The 20,567-nt window shown below is 35.9% G+C and overlaps 1 protein-coding gene across 1 annotated transcript in view; it reads right to left on the bottom strand.

The window, feature by feature from the left end:
• Window positions 1-562: 562 nt before the first annotated feature.
• Window positions 563-20,567, bottom strand: part of LOC149199280 (putative disease resistance protein At4g27220) — a 34,787-nt gene continuing 14,782 nt past the window's right edge. Inside the window, exon 2 of the mRNA XM_089400526.1 lies at window positions 563-624. Coding sequence (XP_089256652.1) covers window positions 563-624 — 62 coding nt within the window. The remainder of the gene's footprint in view (window positions 625-20,567) is intronic.

Below are 20,567 nucleotides of genomic sequence, written 5' to 3'. Positions count from 1 at the left end.
AGACTGTGCCAGCATAAACCACTAGGAGCGAGGAAAGAAAACAGGAACTGTGTGCATACCTAGAAATCGACTTTTTACCATGCATAACCAAAGGTACTCGTAGACCAAAACCATTTAACATTCAATAACAGAACATTTTTATCTAAATGTGCTTACATGTAATGAAAACGTTACACAAATAATTGTCAAAGAGAATTAGTATTTCAAGTTACCTGTTGTTCCATATTTACATTCCATATATAGACACATAGTTCTAGGTTTCTTCGAGTCCCTTCTCATCTGTAGGAGAAAGGACTAGAAACCCTCAGTCAACATGACCAGGCAAGAACGAGAATAGAGGCCAGACTATAGGGCTATATATAAAGACTGCAACCACTACAAAACTATAAGAACTGCAAGACTAACTACAGAGTACAATGGTGAAGACCTGAAGAAAAGAACGACAATCCTACATAGCCTACAAAGAAGAAAACTGTAAATTGATTCGACAGACAAGAGCCTCAAACAGGCACTAGGGCAAACTTAAGGGAACGGTCCTACCCGTTTCAAACAAGGGATGAGACTAAATACTGGAGACATGGAAAGACACCAAGTCCGAGCCCTCGACACCGGCACATGAGCCACCTGCACATCACAACAAATACGTAAGTTATGGCAGCATAACTTGTCGAAATAGAAAGCAAACACAACAGAAAGAAGCAACGGCAAATCGATAGCCTTGTGGTTACTTGAGTGTTAAGAGGGTTTGAAAAAACCCCGAACCAGTAGCAACGCGAAGAAGGGAGTGGAAATCGAGAGCCCTAGCAAAAACCAGAGAGCCATGGCCACAGAGCCATATAAATCCGCAACTGCTCACAAGGAGCGACAATGTCAGCAAGAGATACAGTAGCATAAAAAAGTTGAAACCGAAGAAGAAGGATACCTGTGGAAGAAACTGGATAATCGCCAAAGCAAACAAACTAAGAACCTGTCAGAGAAACCAAAACAGTTATTTAACAGTCGAGTCACATATACAAATAGATCAAGCCAACAGACAGTAAATCAAAGAACTCTTTTTAGTTTCAGACCGCCTTCAGAGTGAACCCTTAGCAGGGAGAATGTGATGGAGCCAGCAAACGAAGGAGGGCCAGTGCCATAGCCACAACCAGGAATCAAACCCCATAGCGGACAGAGCAACCGGTTACCAACAGGGCAAGTGAATGACCGGGTAAGGGTTTCACACAGAACCATAGAGCTGGCGCGAAACTCCAGAATCTCGTGAACGGTGGAGGCATTAAAGCCTCATTAAACCTCCCCAAAACCTTCAAGTGACTGCGCGTGAATATCACGTGGTTCAGCTGCCATGCAACGTCCACGTCAGCGGAAGGGTGTGTCATTAGTTACCAATAGTAGCTAATTTACAGTATCTTATAACGCAACCAACTTTTAGTCGTTTTTAGCTTAGTCATTAATTAGTTGTCTCAATTTTATCATCTAGTAGTATATTTAGTCATAAATTTATCCATTGATTTAGTCATTAATTGCCACAATTAATGACGAAATATACAACAAAATATAATACTATATGATCACCCAAAAAAACCAGTTAATGGCCAAAGAAATATGAACAAAATGTTGGTTGTGTTATAAGATATTGTAAACTAGCTACTAATAGTCATATATGTGCAAATTTTAGTCACCATTTGAAACCAATTAATGACCAAAGAAATATGACTAAATTTTGGTCATGTTATAAGATACTATAAATTAACTACTAATAGGCGTATTAATGCAAAATTTAGTCGTCATTTGTAATCACAAATTTATCATTTGTAGTAACTATTTATATATATTTTTGGTAGTTTCATATTCATTATATAAATAAATAATTTAATGGTTTATATTCATTTCATTTACTTTCATTAATAATTATTATAAACGACTAATTTAGTCGTGTATTAATTTTATTTGTGTTCATCATTAATCAATATGAACTACTAATTTAGTAGTTTTAGATTGATTTTATGTGTTAATTATTAATCAACACAAATTAATTAGTATGATTTTGCGACTCAATAAAAAAACTTATCATATAATGTGCATACTCATCTAGTATGAAAACGAAAAGTTACATATATTAATTACAATACTAAATAATATCACGTGAAAATATAAATAATTTAAACCATAAATTATATTATATAAAATATCAAGTATTACAATATGAGTTTCCAACTTAATATTAGTGGACTACAATTTAGACATGAAATATTGTTTCATCACTTCAAAACATTATCACTGTGTTTCCAAGACATTGCAAGTGAATTCACCAACTTTGAAGACTTGACCATCAATCTCTATCTGTGTGTCTTATACGAGATATTGGCTCTAAGGGTATCACTAAACTAGTTGTCTTCTTTCTCTTTTTGCATTTGTCATTTCAGTGTTATTGTTCTCCTCTTTCTTAAATTCTTGCTTCTTACCATCAATATTGAGTTTCTCTCCTGAAAATGAAAGAAGATACAATTTAGAGTATAAGACATGAAATACGATGAATATTGGAATATAAACTAAAGTAGTCTTAATATATATATACAACATATACCTCAACATCGGCAATGTCAATGCCATTCTTCTCCATAATAGAAAGAAACTTGAACAATTTTTGTTCAATTGGGTTGGATAGTGGACACTATGTAGTTAAATGACTTGTAAAAACAAAGAAATTAAAACATCACCATAGAAATAACACCTTAGTAACTTAGTGTTCAACCTTTAGAGAAATCTTACACACAATCAAGCCAACTAAGTTATATGCTAAAAAGCTCAGACTATAGATTACTTGTGAAAACAAATAATCTGAGGTGTGATGTCTAATCCTTATCGTTTTATTCACAACACATTTCATTCTCTAACACATGAACTTGGTCAAGTATATAGACAACCTGTGCACAAATAACAACATGAAAGTAAACTTTTCTAATAGTCATGAAAATTTCTTAACACAAAATAGCTAAAAGGATTTCAATTAATATCTTGTAATACTAATCTCATATTCAAGCTTTGGATGTTTAAATGGACATGATACCAAGTATTTTCAATTTCATGGTTAAAAAACAAAACAAACTCAAAAGAAACGTTCAAAATATAACCAAACAATAAATACGGGATATCATGGAATGGACATTGCAAATATAAAATATTTTTTTACCCGTCTTCCCGTGTCTTGCCTAACATTCCTAAAACATTTTTTTCCCAAAATAATAATAAGGTGAAAGAATCACAACATTAAAAATCATAGGAATCCCTACTAGAAACGTTACCAAAGTTGATGGCACAGATGCCTGAAGAATCTCCAACAAGAAATGAATCATATCTAAGACATGCTCTACATTGTCTCCCCATCCATTTTTCAATCTCATTTCCTATAACCTACCCACATAAGAGTCAAGTAAAAATCGAACGAAGGCATTGACATTCTTTTTAATCTTTTACATCTATAAACTTTGAATCTGATTTGTTTCACGAACATATTAATTCATATTTAAAGTATTTCTGTCATGAGAAGGTATCAATCAAGTAGGACAATAGAAAAATCAACCTTAATGAGGAAGGAAAAAGAACATATATGCAAAAGAAAAAAGCATATATTACTTCTATTCAAACTTTGTATATGGTGTATTCTTAGGCAGATTTCTAAGATGTTCCTCTACCTTTACCACAGTAGATTGTAGCTTGGTTAAACTTTATATCCTTTCATTCAACATCAATTTCTGAAAAATAAATGTCACACGTTATTCTTTCCCATTTCTCAACATGCTACAAATGATAAATTGAAAGTCACATAAAACCAAGCGAAATCCCTTTTCTAACTAAAACAAACAAACAATGCCTTTAATTAAACTTTACATCTCTGAAATTACTCTGCTGTGTACTTAGGCTAAAGGTGAGATTCTTTGAATCATCTTTAGGTCATACTTAATGGGATATTCATACTTTTACCGTGATGTAAATTTCGTTTTAAAAGCAATATATAAATCCCAATTATTATCATTTCCATTATTGGTCCATTCTTAACTAGTTGTACCCCATAGTATCCTTTTCGCAAGTTATCTCCACATACCCACAAAAATATCAAATATGACAAACAAATGGAATTTTGGAATTGTTTCTAAACTTATGTAATTTACACACCTTTCCAATTTATCTGACCAAATGTAACCATTTGAATTTCTTCTTTCATATGTATTTACATCCTAAAAAATATCCATTTCAAAAACCAAGAAAACCCCAATATCTTCAGATCCTAACACTTATCCATATTTGCTACAAACCATAGGAATTAGTAATCTCTTACAATTAAAATGGTTAAAGTATAATTGTTTGACGAAGAATAAAGAATGCTAAGAGAATAATAATTCTCTCACAAGTAATTACCAAGATCAGAAATTCAACTTGTAATCGAATTTGAACACTCATTTGGAACCAATAATATGATTTGTACATTCAACGTTCTGATATATAAATAATACTTATATTTAAATATTACCTTTCCTATTATGGATATTACCATACTCCAGATATTCTGAATATTTGTGAGTGTTAGGTCCCTATAATACTAGTGATTACCCCATTACTATTGTATTTGTATCCCTTATTAATATTGTTGTGCCCCTATTGTCCCCATATTGTTATTACTGTGCCCCATAGAATCCCTCTATTGTTATTTTTGTGCCTTTATATTATTATTGTTAGGTCAGCTTGGTTATATTGTGATTCCTTAGACTCTATATATAGAAAGGAGGTTTTGTCATTTGAATCATCCAAGAATTGTTCATTTATGTAATGTAAAGGAGGTTGCCCCCTCGAAGAGGCTGAATTCTAAGGCGTTAATCTATCTTTTCTATCTTTTTGTGAGCTGGTTTCATAACATTTGGTATCAGAGCTTTGAATTCTAGGGTTTCATTGCTCCAAACAGGTCATTGTGGCATTTGCGCTATAACTTTTTTCTGCGACGTTTCAGATGCTACAAAAAAAACCCATTTGAGAAGAAATCGTGCTGAACCTCGGGTCCGAATTTCATAGCTTTTCGCGCAATATTTGCGGAGATATGATCTGAGGAAGTTGGTCTTTTTGCAGACTCCTGAATTACATTCCAAACAGGTGACCTGGGGAAAATAGTCATAACTTTTGTTTTGAGCATCAGATTGAAATTTTGTAAGAAGTTACAGAAAGAGGACAGACTGTAGTTTCCTGTGTACATTTTTCAGATCCTAAGGTTGAAACAGTGACACGTGGCACTTCATACAAGTTCACTCTTCTGAAAAGGTATATAATTAGGTCATCTTGGGAGATTGTGCATAACTCTTTCTTGGAGAATCTAAATTTGATCAGACTGGTGGCATTGGAAAGAGGACGCAGAGCGTTACCGCAGGTCGCATTTTTAGAACTCCTACAAAGTGAAAAAAGGTGTGTAGATTTTTTTAAATTTTTGCTTAAGCTTGGTTTGAAAAATTATTTTGAAGGAATTCAAAGGGCATGGTATAGCATTATTATCAGTAACTGATACCCCGAGGAAAGAAAATGCAAACACCTAGTAAGCAACTTGAAATCTCTAGCATGACTTATGAAGAAGAGGAAGAAATGTAACATGATATATCAAAATTACGAGACCAAGTGCAACAAATGTCACTCGCAAAAAAAGTAATAGAATCTAAGATGGATGGTTTAAAGAAAGATGTAGAAGCTAAGATGAATGACGTGGAAGCTAAGATGGACGTTTTGAAGATAGATTTGAAGACAGATTTGAAGACAGATTTGAAGATAGGTTTGACAAATTTTCTACAAGAAATACTTACTAATGGTGAAAGGGTAGTAAAGGAAACTCGTGATGAGAAAAAAATAAATGTTAATCATGATTTCATAGACTCTAATGTTGGATATAGGAACCACCATATTCCAAAAATTGATATGAGGAAGTTTTATGGCAAGGATCCCACAACATGGATACTACAGATGGAGCAATTTTTTGATCTCAATAATGTGAAAAAACACACAAAAGTTACGTATTGCCACTTTATATTTGGAACCAAATCAGTTTGTATGGTATGAATGGCTTTGTTCTCGTAAACAAATTGTCACTTGGGCAATTTTTACGAAAGAATTGACATCACATTATGAGGATACAAAAAGCAACACTTTTTTTAGCCAACTGATAAGTCTCAAACAAAAGGGTTCAATGATGGATTACATTGAGGACTTCCAAAAATTGAACATAAGGGTAAAATATATTCCAGAAGAGCATAGGATTGATGTGTTCATATGGACTTTAAAGGATAATATCCAACATGAGGTTCACCTTTGGGAACCTGATTCATTGAAGAAGGCATTCAGGTTAGCAAGAAAAATGGAAAGCAAAATTATGGCAACCAGGAAGCCTACCACTCACAACTATAAAGATGGAAGTGTTGTTGCCCCTAGCCTTCCACAACCTATAAGGTTGACACCACAACAATTGGAAGAAAAAATAGCAAAAGGGCTTTGTTACAGTTGTGATAGCAAATACACTAAAGGTCATAAGTGTGTTGAGAAGAAATTATTCTACATAGATTGTGAAGAGGAGGAAGAAAAGGAACAAGAAATGTCAAAAGAAGAGGATATACTCCAGGAACAAACCCTAGATAAAGAAGTAATGAATCCAACCATATCTTGTAATGCATTGGCTGGAATTACCACTCCTCAAACTATCAAGATAGAAGGACATATCAAGAAGAAAAAGGTAATAGTGTTGATTGATTCAGGAAGTACCCACAATTTTATTCATTGTAAGATAGCAAAAGAATTGAATTGCTTCCTATATCCAGCACCAGAGTGTCAAGTAATGGTTGCAAGTGGAGGAACGATAAATTGCTTTGGAAAGTGCCATAATATCAAGCTATCCATGGGAGAATATGTATTGAGTAGCTCAATGCTTTCCATTCCAATGGGAGGTGCTGATGTTGTACTAGGAGTCCAATGGCTACAATCCTTGGGTACAATAGCTTTTAATTTTCAAGGACTTTTCATGAAATTTTCTACAGAAGGAAAGGAAGTTGAATTAAGGGATATTGCAGGGAAACCGTGAAAGATAATTAGCTCTAACGATGTGACAAAGCTTCTAAAAAAATAACAAAGAGGTGTAATTTCACAATTATGTTTGCTAGATGTTTCCACATCGAAATCATCTATTTCTCCAGATCTCTAAAAAGTCTTGGACAATCATTCCAAGGTATTTGAGAATCCCAAATATCTCCCACCTATTCGTGATCATGATCATGCTATTCATCTAATTCCAGGAAATGTTCCTCCAAACATCAGGCCGTACAGATATCCCTATGCCCAAAAGAGTGAAATTGAACGTATGGTTGCAGAAATGCTAGAGGCTGGTATAATTCAACCTAGTCAAAGTTCTTTCTCTGCTCCAGTAGTATTGGTGCACAAGAAGGATGGATCATGGCGCATGTGTTCGGATTATAGGGAGCTCAACAAGCTCACTATTAAAGATAAATTTCCCATTCCTGTCATTGATGAATTGCATGGATCAATTTACTTCACTAAGTTGGATCTTCGTTCAGGATATCATCAAATCAGAATGAAGACTGAAGACATTCCGAAAACAACATTTAGAACTCATGAGGGTCATTATGAATTTTTGGTCATGCCTTTTGGCCTTACCAATGCACCTTCTACATTTCAAGGTTTGATGAATTCCATTTTCAAATCCTTCCTTAGAAAATTTGTGTTAGTATTTTTTGATGATATACTAATCTACAACAAGTCTTGGAAGGATCATGTTTAACATGTTGATAGGGTGCTACAACTATTGGAGGAGAAACAATTATATGCAAAAAGATTCAAATGTTTCTTTGGAGTACAAGAGGTGGAATATCTGGGTCATATTGTATCTCATGAAGGAGTTAAGGTAGACCCTAGCAAAATTAAAGCCATTAAGGAATGTAAAATCCCCACATCCATAAAGCATCTGCGAGGATTTCTCAGGTTGACAGGGTATTATCGCAAGTTTGTTAAGAATTATGGGAGAATAGCAGCACCTCTAACAACATTATTGAAGAAAGATGCATTTTCATGGACTCCAAAAGCAACAAAGGCCTTCGAACATCTTAAAGAGGCAATGTGCCAAGCACCGGTCTTAGCTACACCGGACTTCACAAAAACCTTTATTGTGGAATGTGATGCTTCAGGAAATGGAATTGGTGTTGTTTTAATGCAAGATGAAAAACCCATTGCTTTTGAAAGTCATCCAATCAAGCGAAAGTTTTTACACAAAGCTATTTATGAGAAGGAAATGTTGGCAATACTACATGCACTTAAGAAATGGCGACCCTACCTAATGGGAAGACACTTCAAGGTAAAAATGGATCATGATAGCCTTAAATACTTTTTAAAACAAAGATTATCCTCTGAACAACAACAAAATTGGGTCACAAAGATGTTGGGTTATGACTTTGAAATCATCTACAAAAAAGGGAAGCAAAAAGTGGTGGCAGATGCACTCTCAATAAAGGATGAGGATGTGGAAGCATTGTTGTGCGCCATTTCTATTATCCAACCAGATTGGATAAATGAAGCAAAGGAGAAATGGAAGAATGATGAAGAAGTGTGGGCACTTATTCGAAAGTTACAACAATATTCCAATACATCTGATACATTTAGCTGGAAAAATGATTCACTATGGTAAAAAGATCGCTTATACCTCTGTAAGAATTCCAAACTCAAACAAAATATTCTTATGGAATTGCACACTTCTACCTTAGGAGCGCACTCAAGATTTTTAAAAAACTTACCATAGGATTAAGAAGGAATTTTTTTGTGATGACCTTAAATCATATATTCAAAAGTTTGTGGCGGAATGTTTGGTTTGCCAACAAAACAAAGTTGAAACAATTAAGACCTCGGGTCTATTACAACCTTTATCCATTCCAAGCCAATATTGGGAGGAGGTTTCAATGGATTTTATCACAGGTTTACCCAAGTCTGAGGGAAAGAATTTCATCATGGTGGTAGTTGACAGACTTACCAAGTATGCACACTTTTGTGCATTATCACATCCATTTAAAGCCAGTACAGTTTCTACTACATTATGGAAACAATTCAAAAGATACATGGAAACCCAAAGATTATTGTAAGTGACAGAGATCCCATTTTCACTGGAAATTTTTGGACATAATTATTTTCTTGTCTTGGTACTCAGTTAGCTCATAGCTCATCTTATCATCCTCAATCTGATGGGCAAACGGAGATAGTAAACAAATGTTTGGAAGGATATATTCATTGCTTTGTATCTGATAAACAGACACAATGGGTCAAATGGTTGCCTCTGGTTGAATGGTGGTATAACACTTCCTTCCATACATCAACAAAAATGACCCCATTTATGGCACTTTATGGATATCAGCCACCATCCATCACATCATATTTAAGAGAAAATTCTAAGGTTCAAGCAGTGGAACATCACATCGAGCATCAACAACAAGTCCTCCAACTCTTAAAGGATAACCTCGTGTTTGCGTAGAATATAATGAAACAATAGGTAGATCAACATCGCAACGAAAGAAGTTTTGATGTAGGTGATTGGTTATTCCTACGGCTACAACCATATAAACAAATGTCCCTCAAGCAAGCTAAGAAGGATAGTAAATTATCACCAAAGTATTATGGTCCGTACAAGGTGTTGCAAAATATTGGTACTATGGCATACAAATTGGAGTTTCCTGCAGCTTCTCGAGTGCACCCAGTTTTCCATGTTTCATGTTTAAAGAAGGTTATAGGCGACAAGCTCCCAGTTCAAACAATATTGCTAGAACTTGACGAGGAAGGAAAAATTATATTGGAACCAGAAGCAATCACATAAACAAGAACTCGACAGCTATGGAATTGATCAATTTCGGAGTATCTCATCAAGTGGAAGAACTTATCCGCTGAAGATTCCACATGGGAGGATGAGAATTTTATACAGAAGCATCCAGAACTACTCAAGCGTTGAGGACAACACTTTTTGAAGGAGAGGGGCATGTTAGGTCCCTATAATACTAGTGATTACCCCATTACTATTGTAGTTGTATCCCTTATTAATATTGTTGTGCCCCTATTGTCCCCATATTGTTATTATTGTGCCCCATAGAATCCCTCTATTGTTATTTTTGTGCCTTTATATTATTATTGTTAGGTCGGCTTGGTTATATTGTGACTCCTTAGACTCCTATATATAGAAAGGAGGTTTTTTCATTTGAATCATCCAAGAATTGTTCATTTATGTAACGTAAAGGAGGTTTCCCCCTCGAAGAGGCTGAATTCTAAGGTGTTAATCTATCTTTTCTATCTTTTGGTGAGATAATTTCATAACAGTGAGTATACAAATGTTGTATGTTATAGACTCGCTGAAACTTACCAAATATTCAAGAGAATTAGCAACTCTTTGATGATAGCATCCAACTTTTGCATCGTGGGGAGACCAAAGAAACGTTGCTCCATTGGATTAACTATATAAGGACAGATCATGATCTATTAAGGTTCTCAATTGTAGCCTGACTTTATACATTTGTTCCAGGTTGGATGCGTACAAAGTCTAAGATGAGTTTAAGCTTCACATTTTTCTCTTGCAATTTTCATTGAGTAAATTATTCATCTTTTACTGGCCCGCAAGATTCTAGAGACTTATCTATGGATTTTTACTTAAATGACTACTCTGAAAGTTATTAGCTTTATTCAAGAAATCTTACACCTATTATTTAAATTTAAAATCTCTTCATCGATTAGTGTTAGTGAGGGTGTCTTCGGATACAACTTACCACTACTCTTAAACTTATCTCCAATGTGCAATAGCTTTAACTCAATTGGGTTAGATATTGTTTTATATTCTTTAGAAGTTGTGTCAATAATCTTGTTCGACTTGGTTGTCTTAGGTGGTGGACTGATTGTAATTCGCAGTAGAGGAATTAGCCATAAGAGAAGAAACTCATATAAAGAAGAGACATTGAGTTTGAGAAGAGGTGACATGTTAAAGAAACCTTCACTTGTTTTATTCTCGAGGCAATTTTTAATTCAATCTCAATTTGCTAAGGAGAAACAACAAGAGAAATTCATGCTTGGAAACTAGTTCACATGAATTTCTTTAGTAGAATAAACTAATTCAACTATGCCTATAAGGTAAATGGGATGATAAAATGAGGAATCTATTTATCTGTTTATATTGAAAGATAATAAGATTAAATAGATATGAAGAAGACTTTCGTAACTTTCAGTCACATGCTAAAGATGAAAACATATGAGAAAAGTGAGTTTAGGATGGACAAAATGGATAAATCTGAATTATAAATTTCCACATAGTTAGTTTGAAGAAATCCATACAAAATGTATATTCTTCATGTGAGAACATTGGCTTATAGGACGATTTTCTTAGTAGTTAGGCAATAAATATTCTGTCAAAGGGATAGGAAATGCTAAAGTTTAGCGAGCTCACAACAATTTGTTTCCTTCAACTCTATTAAAAGGAGTATCATCCATCCGCACAAGGAAGAGTATGGATGCTACAACACACTACTTACCATAAATGTAATTAAATATCTTACAGTCGGGCATGGCTACTTGAATAACACTTTGGACTTTCATCAATGTCATGCTCCTCTCATTGTTCATGTAGTTGTGTATTTGTAAGGATGCAAAGAAAGGGTGGGATAGATCAAATCATGGAAAGAAAGGATGGGGATTGTATGGCAATCAACTGGCCAAGAAGGGGAAAAATGAAGGAAGAAGACAACATGGCCTGAGATGAATGGTGGAAAAACTATGAAATGGGAAACTAACACATAGGGGATAGGGAAAGAGGGAAAGAAAGGGGACATAATCCAATAAAGTTAATCAACATAGTTTGTTTATCTACAAATAAATAAACTTGAGCAAATATAATGAGTGAGTCTCGGTTATCACATGCCAAAGATCAAAATAAATGAGTTTAAGATATAGAAAATTTACCTGAGAAAGTTAAATTGTAAATTGTTAGATTCCAAAAACATTCATAAGGAAAATATTTCATTCGCCAAAAAGGAACGGGAATGAAAAGGACAGGATTAAGTCTAATGAAAGTCCTATATTTAGAAAGAGCTCAGAACCCTAGAATATTGCCCATATCATTGTAGAAGAAGAGATAAAGGGTTGCCTTGTATGGTTTGAGCATTCAAAGTCTTGGAAAACTGCATATATTATCTAGCATTACTATTCAATAATGATATCATTATCAATTAAAAAATGTGGATTCATCCCTTGGATGTAAACCTCAAGGCAAAAACACGTAGCTCTACTCCTAGCCTTGTGATACCAATTCTTAGGTTATTGCTTCAGCCCTACATCTCAATGACTTTTCACTCATAGCATATGTCATAATGTTTTTATATTATACAAAGAGTAAAAATGGTTTTCGCTACATGTTGAAAAGTGTGCAACAAGAAATGCTAAAAATAGAAATTGCTAAAAATAGAACTACTAAAAATATCACTTCTAAAAATAGCAGTTCTTCCAGTGTGGATATGAGCAACATTGGGTGAGAAGAGAAATTGCTAAAAATAACAATTCTAAAAATAGCATTTCATGGTCCCTTCCTATTTTTAACAGTCACTGGTCTAACTATAGGAAGTAAATTCAAATTTGGTCTTACCAACAATTTGAATATTAATTAATTAATTCTCCATGGGTTAATTAGTTATGGAAAATCAAGCTTGAAGTCTATGTGAGAACATGCAATTAGTTGTCCCACTGATTAAGGAATTTGTCCTTGATTTTCTCCATTGATTGAGGAATCAAATATGAGTTCTATATTGAGAGGATCAGTTGACTTAGTTTAACTTAGTCAAGTCCAGTTAGATTAATTTAACAAGTTGTTAAATTAATGAGATACAGTTTGTTAATGCTTGCATGCATGTGACAACTATTATTTTCAAATAACTGAGTATTCTCTCATGGATAACTGATGCATGGAAGTTCAGATAGAGACCCAGTTGAGATCAGATGAGGGACAATGTACTATCAGATGCTAGGATATTCCTAGTGAATATTCCTTGCATGGGAAAGGAATCTTCTTCCTTCTATGACTGCGTAGTTGGACCTGAGGTGACAACAGGTATGATTTGGGCCAATTCACACATGCTATGTTTGCAAGGAAATAAGAGCTTGGGCTTGTGCAGCCTATATATTGAGGCCTAGGTAGTCCATGAGCTTCATCTTCAAATTGCAGGAAGAGCAGGATAGCTCTTAAGCTGATTCTTTTTGTAGATTGAAGAGTATTTCCACTTGATTGATAATACAGTGTTGGGGTTTTAGGCTGGTGCTTTCCCCTGTGATATATCCTCTGTGTTATGTGTGATTTTTTCTTCTTAATCAGTTATATGTGTTCTTGTTGATTTTTCTTTCATCAATTAAGCTTCCACTAATTGTTTTGTAGAAGTAGATCTAGTATTATGCTTTAGTATATTGCATATATCAGGTTGATCTACAGGTGAAATTTCTACATGGTATCAGAAAAAAGGTGAATCAAGCATAAAACAGTATATAGAAAGAGAAATAAATTTGAAGTTTATTATTCGGGATATAGATCTCTAGTTCTCATCACAGTTCAGATTTCATCAGATGGCATTCACTGGTTTGAGGCTTGAGTATGCCCTTGATGGCAGCTCAAACTACATAGCCTGGAAGGATCGCATGGAGGCAATATTGGAAGATAACAACCTTAAGGACTTCATTGATCAAGAAGTCCCTAAGCCTACTGATGCTACTCAACTGGCAGAATGGAAGAAGAATGTGACTAGAGCTAGGAGAATCCTCCTGGAGGGAGTTCGAGATCACATAGTCTCCAGCATCCATGGGAAGGAGTCTCTGTTTTCAATGTGGAAAACATTGAAATATTTATATCAAAATAGTAGTGGTTAGAGGAAGCTGGCACTGAAGGACAAGCCTTGAAAGATCAAGTATGAGAAAGGCGAAACGAACACTACGTTCCTAAACAAGCTCACCAACTGTAGAGATGAGCTTGGAAGCGTAGGGATCGCTATAATAGATGATGATATGGTGAGTCTAACACTCCTTGGCCTTCCTAAGAGTTGGCATAGCTACTAGGACTCGATTAATGGAAGGGAGAAATTGCCAAATTGGGAACGACTATGGTCGGATTTGATGCAGGAGGAGATCAGAGGAAGCACCATGGATGGATCTTCATCAAAACATGATGATGAAGAGAATTTGGCTTTAGCAACTAAAGCTAAGAAAGGGAAAAGGAAGGCATCCTAATCCAAATCTTCTCAAGGTGGGAAGAAGTTTGACAAGTTGAAGGTGAGATGCTTTCATTGTCATGAAGTGGGCCATTATGCTACTAATTGTCCACGGAAGAAGAAGCCCAAGAAGGATTCCTCCAAGGAATCTAATGTTGAGGCACTAGCTTCATAGTTTGAGCTGGATTTCTCTCTTATCGCATGCATGGTTTCATCCATGATGGGATGTGTTTGGTACTTGGGCAGTGGAGCTTCTTTCCACATGTCAGGTGACAAGAATCTTTTCAGCACTTTGGAGGAGAAGGATCTCCAGATACGGATCGAGATGGGCGATGATGGAAAGTAGCGTGTCTCAGGTGATGGTACGGTTGTGTTTCAGAGGGAGCATGGTTCTCCCCTCACTCTTTCTAATGTTATGTATGTACCAGGGCTGAAAAAGAATCTTGTGTCTATTGCTATGCTTGAGGATAAAGGCTATGATCTAGTCTTTAATATGGGAAAGGTTTTCCTAAGGCATATGGGCACTAGACAAACCAAGCGAATAGGGATTCGAGTGAAGAAACTCTATAAGCTAGAGGTAGATGACTGTGCTGCACTGAGTTCTAAAGTAGAGGTGGTACAAGGCCAAGATGTTGGCGAGTTGTGGCATAGGAGACTGGGCCACTTGCATCATGGGGCCTTGAAGATCATGCAACAAATTTCTACCGGATTACCTAAAGGCAGGCTGGAGCAAAGAGACACATGCAAAGGTTGCACTTTGGGTAAGTATGCAAAATCTTCCTTTCAGGATCGGGATAGTAGAGCTGAAGAAATTCTGGAGCAAGTTCATTCATATGTATGTGGGCCCTTCTCTACAACCTCCATGGCAAAGAAAAGGTACTATGTTATTTTTGTTGATGATTTTTCTCATAGATATTGGATCTACTTTATGCAAAAGAAGGATCAAACCTTCTTGAGGTTTTGTGAGTTTAAAGCCTCGGCAGAGAAAGAATCAGGAATGAAAGTAAAGGCATTGCATAGTGACAACGTGGAGAGTATATTTCCCAACAATTCAAGGACTTCTGTGCTTCAGAAGGAATTAAACGAGAACTCACAACACCTCATAACCCACAACAGAATGCGGTGGCCGAAAGGAAGAACATGTCTATTGTGGGAGCAACTCGAGCGATGTTGCATGACCAAGGCCTACCACTTCATCTGTGGGCTGATGCATGAAATACAACTGTGTATCTTCAGAACAAAAGTCCTCATCGTGTTTTGGGGATGAAGACACCTATGGAGGCTTTTTTGGGGAAGCGACCATATGTGAGTCACTTCCGCATTTTTGGATCACCAGTTTTCTATCATGTGACCAAAGATGCTCGGAAGAAGCTAGACCCAAAAGCTGAGTTGGGGATACTTGTGGGGTACACAGATACACCTCACAACTATCGTGTGTTTCTGCCTACCAGTCAGAAGATCGTAGTGCGCAGGGATCTGAAGTTCGATGAGCAGTGAGCCATGCGAGTGTCACTTGAGAGGGAGCTCAAGTTGCATGGTGATGATGAGGAACTATTAGTTCCTAAGGAGGAGGAGCCTCCTGATGATGTGGATCAGCCACACGCAGAGATTCCAGTAGTGGAGATCACCACTATTGGAGTGTCTGCCAAAGATGGGCGGAAACGCTCATGGAAGCTGACAAATTGATGCAGGATGGGTTGGAAGATCCATCAGATGGATGTGAAGACAATGTTCCTGAATGGGGAGATTGAGGAAGAGGTATACATTGAGCAGCCTGAGGGATTTGAGACCTTCGATCATGAGTCGCATGTGTGCCGACTCAAGCAAGCATTGTATGGGCTGAAGCAAGCACCTTGTGCTTGGTATACCAGGATCAACAACTATTTCACTGAGTTGGGATTCACCAAGAGTGAAGCAGATGCGAACCTTTACCACATCATGGTAGAAGGTAAGTCATTGATTATTGTACTTTATGTTGATGATCTGATTTTGACAGGTGATGATCTATTGATCAAGTCTTGCAAGGAGGACCTTGCAAGAGAGTTTGAGATGAAGGACATGGGCCTCATGCACTACTTTCTAGGCATGGAGGTGTGGTAGAGAGATGGGGAAGTATTTGTGTCTCAAGGCAAGTATGCCAATGAGATACTCAGGCACTTTCACATGGAGATGTGCAAGCCCATGGAGACTCCTCTAGCTAGTAACTGGAGGAAGGAGGATGCTACTTCAGGTGAGGTAGTAGCTGCTACTGTTTATAGGTGGCTTGTGGGTTCACTCATGTATCTGGTGAACACACAACTGGATTTGTGCTTTGCGGTGAACCAGCTGAGTCAAGCTATGGTTCAACCAACCAAGTTATTTTGGAAGGTGGCAAAGCATGTGCTGAGATATCTCATAGGCACTACACAGTATGGATTATGGTATAGGCGGATAGAGGGAGTGAAGCTCCAAGGCTTCATGGATGCAGATTGGGCAGGTAGTCCATCAGACAAGAAGAGCACTTCTGGAGGAATCTTCAACCTTGGGTCAGCAACGGTTTCTTGGTTTAACAGGAAACAGAGATCAGTTGCACTTAGCTCAGTGGAGGCTGAATACATGGCTGCTAGTCATGCTGCATGTGAGGCCATCTAGATGCGGAAGATTCTAGTGGGATTGTTTGGTCAGATGATGGATCCTATTGTGATATATTGTGATAATCAAAGTTGCATTAAACTCTCTGAGAATCTAGTGTTTCATGACAGGTCCAAGCATATAGATATCCGCTATCATCATCTATGAGATTGTGTGGTCAAGAGGATCATGATGTTACTATACATTTCGAGCGAGGAACAGGATGTAGATATTTTGACAAAGGCATTGTCAAAAGGAAAGTTTGAGTTCCATAGAGACAGGATCGGGGTTACTGATAATCCATTTCTTGTTGAGAGGGAGTGTTGAAAAGTGTGCAACAAGAAATGCTAAAAATAGAAATTGCTAAAAATAGAACTACTAAAAATAACACTTCTAAAAATAGTAGTTCTGCCAGTGTGGATATGAGAAACATTGGGTGAGAAGAGAAACTTCTAAAAATAGAAATTCTAAAAATAGCATTTCATGGTCCCTTCCTATTTTTAGCAGTCCTTGGTCTAACTATAGGAAGTAAATTCGAATTTGGTCTTACCAGCAGTTTGAATATTAATTAATTATCCATGATTTATTTAGTTATGGAAAATCACTTGAAGTCTTTGTGAGAACATGCAATTAGTTGTCCCACTGATTGAGGAATTTGTCCTTGATTTTCTCCACTGATTGAGGAATCAAGTATGAGTTCTATATTGAGAGGATCAGTTGACTTAGATTAACTTAGTCAAGTCCAGTTAGATTAATTTAACAAGTTGTTAAATTAATGAGATACAATTTGTTAATGCTTGCATGCATGTGACAACTGTTATTTTCAGATAACTGAGTATTCTCTCATGGATAACTGATGCATGGTAGTTCAGACAGAGACCCAGTTGAGATCAGATGAGGGACAGTGTACTATCAGATGCTAGGATATTCCTAGTGAATATTCCTTGCATGGGGAAGGAATCTTCTTCCTTCTATGACTGCGTAGTTGGACCTGAGGTGACAACAGGTATGATTTGAGCCAATTCACACATTTTATGTAATTGGATCCCAATCAAAATTGCACAAGGAAATAGGAGCTTGGGCTTGTGTAGCCTATATATTGAGGCCTAGGTAGTCCATGAGCTTCATCTTCAGATTGTAGGAAGAGCGGGATAGCTCTTGAGCTGATTCTTTTTATAGATTGAAGAGTATTTCCACTTGATTGATAATATAGTGTTGGGGTTTTAGGCTGGTGCTTTCCCCTGTGATATATCTTCTGTGTTATGTGTGATTGTTTCTTCTTAATCAGTTATATGTGTTCTTGTTGATTTTGTTCTCATCGATTAAGCTTCCGCTAATTGTTTTGTAGAAGTAGATCTAGTATTATGCTTTAGTATATTGCATATATCATGTTGATCTACAGGTGAAATTTCTACACTACACACATATACTTAATGGGGTTTGTATTTCCTAGGTTGCATAATAGTACAAAATTCCATTTTTCCTTTTCTTGTTCATATTTATTGCCATTTGTTCCCATCTAATATTGAACCAAAGTTTGGTTAGATAACTATATTGTCTATGCCAGTATGGTTGAAGAGGGTAAATGCTTCCTCGACCACTTGGAAAACTATGTTAAACTACATATTCCAGTAACTTTGGCATACTTCATTTGTGGCTACAACCACCCAAATGATAGGAAATTGAACATGTTTTATTTTAGGAGAAATATTTTTTCAAGTTGGATTTTCCTAAGGGAGGATACAAGGGGGGATTTCTACTTGATTCATATTCATGGAATAGTTAGGTTTATTGAGAAAATTGTAGCTATTTAAGAGGAATGATGAAGATATAGTAGATATTTTTGCCAATCACAAGGGGTAAAATCACACTTTAAAGAGTAGATGCTCCATCATATCATGGGAGTAGGTGAGTGAGAAAGGAGTTAGGAAGAGTCAATAAAAAAGCTTTGAGCAAGTCTCATGGTTGGTTCCTGAAATGTATGTGTTACTGGAATATAGTTAATTAGACAATTAATTAATTAATCAGTTGTTGAGGATTGTTATTGATTTCTTTCATGTATTACTGCAGACTATATGTTGAACAATTTCCACTCTAAGTGACTTGCTAAAACCGATCCTCACACAAGTTTACTGATTCCAAGGAATAGGATTGACTAGTCATATTTTCGAAAAATAATGTTGAATCTATCTATTTCATGAGCAATAACAATTTCTTGATAATTTATTTTAATAAGGATTGTCCATCCTCAAAGTTTAGTAGCATCTCAATTGTATCAATTAAAAAAGGGAAAACTAAACAAGACATAAAGGTATTTACAGATATGCCAAAAAAGTTTCTTGGGGTTTTGATATTCCAATTTGTAAGGGAATGATTTAAAGTTTGTTGGATAGAGCATACAAAGTTTCAAATTGAATGAATACAAGTTTTTGTTTACCCTACTATTTAAACATAATTTATTCCTAACATTTTAAGTCCTGGAAATATGGAGATGGTGATTTATTTCTAAGGAAGAAAATTTCATTGAAAAATCATTCCAAATACGGTGAGCACTTTGCAAGCAAGTTGGCATCTCTCTTGGTAGTGGATATCATGATCAGTTTGTTTCTCTTTGTGGCAGTGATTGAATACTTCACAACTACGTGGATTGGGGATGGAAGTGCTTGATGTATCATTTGGATTTCCCTAAAGATTAAAATCCAATTAATTTCATGCAGTGTAGGAACCATACTATTTAGAAAAACTATATCAATTATTGCGCCACAACCAAAACAAAAGGGTTCAATTTGTGATCTATCATAGATACTAGCCCAACCCCAAAAGGTAAAGCCACACCTGAATAGATCCTCCTTCATAACAGGAGAATACAAGAGTGTGAAAGGAGTTAAGAATGGTCCATAAGAAAGCTTGTAGGGGATTCCTCATCAATCTACCCTCCCATGCACCTATGTAGATATCTTGGAATAAAAGAGCTCTAATCAATATTTAACTATATATCTATAATATTTCTCTAACTTATGTCTAAACACTAATGATTTCCAATCTAAAGTTCATATAATTTGTAATTGTGAAAAAATGCATTTCTTTACTGTCTAAACACTAATGATTTCTTATCTAAAGTTCATATACTTTTTAATTTGTGTAAAATACATATGGAATTCACTTCACACAATAGTCTTGTATTGGTGTTATATCAAACATAGCTGAGTCATTCTAGCGAACAAAATGAAAAATCTATGCTTCTCGTGCACATGCAATCATGTCTCAACACATACATATTTGTTCAGAATGAAAAAGTGGAGTTGAATTGTTCTAGCCACAACATGACCTTAATAATCCTCAGTTGTCAAACTTCACCTAAATTTTTATGAATATTGTATGGTATTTTAAGGGACCCAGTGTTGGTATTTTATGTTTGAGGGAAGGTCGTAAATCAACAGGTTTACCAAGGAATGTGGAGAAAATCCCTTCATGGATTCAGAAACAATGCTCCTATATTGTGTTGGGATTCATTGGAGGCTAGAATATATGCTCTCTAACTTTGTCCCAATGAAAGTTTTGGGTATGGAAGCTTTCACAGATGCTTTGTATTGTGTTATCATTGCATCAATTGTGACAAAGTTAATGAACCTAAGGATAAAGAAACTTCATAAATTTCAATAG

Source organism: Pinus tabuliformis, chromosome 2_1 (genome assembly GCF_031772625.1).
Source record: "Pinus tabuliformis cultivar Carrire ecotype Pingquan chromosome 2_1, CPIR1, whole genome shotgun sequence".
In the NCBI taxonomy this organism is placed as follows: domain Eukaryota; kingdom Viridiplantae; phylum Streptophyta; class Pinopsida; order Pinales; family Pinaceae; genus Pinus; species Pinus tabuliformis.
The sequence above is the reverse complement of the archived record's forward strand: the minus strand, read 5'-3'. Positions and strand labels throughout refer to the sequence as shown.